The 1,574-nt window shown below is 49.4% G+C and overlaps 1 protein-coding gene across 1 annotated transcript in view; it reads right to left on the minus strand.

The window, feature by feature from the left end:
• Positions 1-813: 813 nt before the first annotated feature.
• SLC27A3 (solute carrier family 27 member 3) overlaps positions 814-1,574 on the minus strand; it is a gene marked incomplete at its 5' end in the record, with an annotated part of 4,123 nt that continues 3,362 nt past the window's right edge. The window contains one exon of the mRNA XM_015650228.1: positions 814-945. Within this exon, the coding sequence (XP_015505714.1) occupies positions 814-945 (132 nt within the window). The remainder of the gene's footprint in view (positions 946-1,574) is intronic.

The following is a 1,574-nucleotide window of genomic DNA, read 5'->3' on the forward strand; positions in this document are numbered from 1 at the left end:
GGAAAAGAAAAAGGAGGAAAAAGAAAAAAGGAAAAAGAAAAAAGGAGAAAAAAAAAGGAAAATTAAAAAAAAAGGAGATAATAAAAAAAAAGGAAAATAATAAAAAAAAAAGAAAAAAAAGGAAAAAAAACCTAAAAAAAGGAAAAAAAAAATGAAATAAAAAAGAAAAAAATAACAAAAAAAAAAAAAACTAAACAAAAATAATGGAAAAAACGGCAAAGATTTCCCGGGAAGGCGCCGGGAAGGACCCGCCTGGGTGTTGTGGAAGTGTCACGTCCGTGTCGTGTGCCCCGGTGTGTGTGACATGAACCGTGCAAGGAGGGGGGGCCGGGGGGGCTCCGGGCTCAGGACCCCCGGCCCCACTCCCGAAATTCTGTGCCTTTCAGCCGGGGCGGCACCGGGACCCCCGCGGGGGCCGAGATCCCTGATCCTGTATTTGCACTGTTTTTATTCTGGATTGGCTTCCCGACAATACACGGCTCCAACAACCCCGGCTGCGCCTCTTCCTCTGCCCCGACCCCGGGGCTGCCAACTGGGAACTGGGAACTGGGAACTGGGAACAACTGGGGGGGTTCTGCCCCAAACCCCGGCACTTCAGCCCCGCCCAACCCTTGGGTTCCGCTCGCGCTTTTCGGGATTTTACACCCAGGCTTGGGGTTTTTTTATTATTATTTCCCGGCCAAATTCGGGGATTTGGGGGAAATTTCCAGGGGTTCAGCCCAGCTTGGCTTTCAGAGAAAGAAATTCAATATTTTAGCCCAAATTTCAGGCCAAAAGGGTGAGATTTTGGTCCCGGTTCACGAGGTTTTAGGCTCAGTTTCCGTGTTTTGATCCCAAATCCGCAGGATTTCGGTCCCCGGGTTCTGGATTCAGGCCAGGCTTGGAGGATTTCGGTACCAATTTGTGGGATTTCAGCCCCAGCTTGCAGGACTTTACCCCCAGTTTCTGGATTCAGCCCCAAATCAGTGAATTTAATCCCCATTTCCAGGGTTTCTGCAGGATTTCAATTCCCTTTTCTCTCTTTTCAGGCCAAATTTCGGGGATTTTGGCCCCCGATCTGTGGGGTTTGGTCCAAATTTGGACGTTTTCAGCCCAAATTTGCAGGATTTTAGGCCCAGTTTCTGGCTTGGGGTGGGGGCGGGTGGAAATGGGGCTTTTTGCACAAATTTAAGGGGTTTTCCCCATTTTTTCCCCTCTTTCCCATCGGGTTTGAGCTCGGGGCCGATGGCAAAGTTGGGGGAGGGGGGTGAGGATCCCCCATTTTTTGGAGAAAGGCTTAAAAATAAAATGAATTAAAACTTCGGCCCTTTTTGTAATAATTATTTGAGAGGAATTTTCTCCTGGGGTGGAAAATCGGGGGGGGAGGGAACCTCAAATCCAGGTGTCCCCCCCTTTTTCCCCTCCAATTCCCCCCCAAAATCCTCCAGGACGGGGGGACAGCGGCTTCGCTGCCCTCGTCCCCGACTGGGGGGTGACAGGGACCAGATTTGCTACAAAAAGTGTTTTATTTGCCAAAAAAAAGACCCCAAAATGGGGATTTTTTGTGTACAAAGAGCCCCCGAGGCGGGGGGGAG

This window comes from Parus major, chromosome 25LG2 (assembly GCF_001522545.3).
Source record: "Parus major isolate Abel chromosome 25LG2, Parus_major1.1, whole genome shotgun sequence".
NCBI lineage: Eukaryota > Metazoa > Chordata > Aves > Passeriformes > Paridae > Parus > Parus major.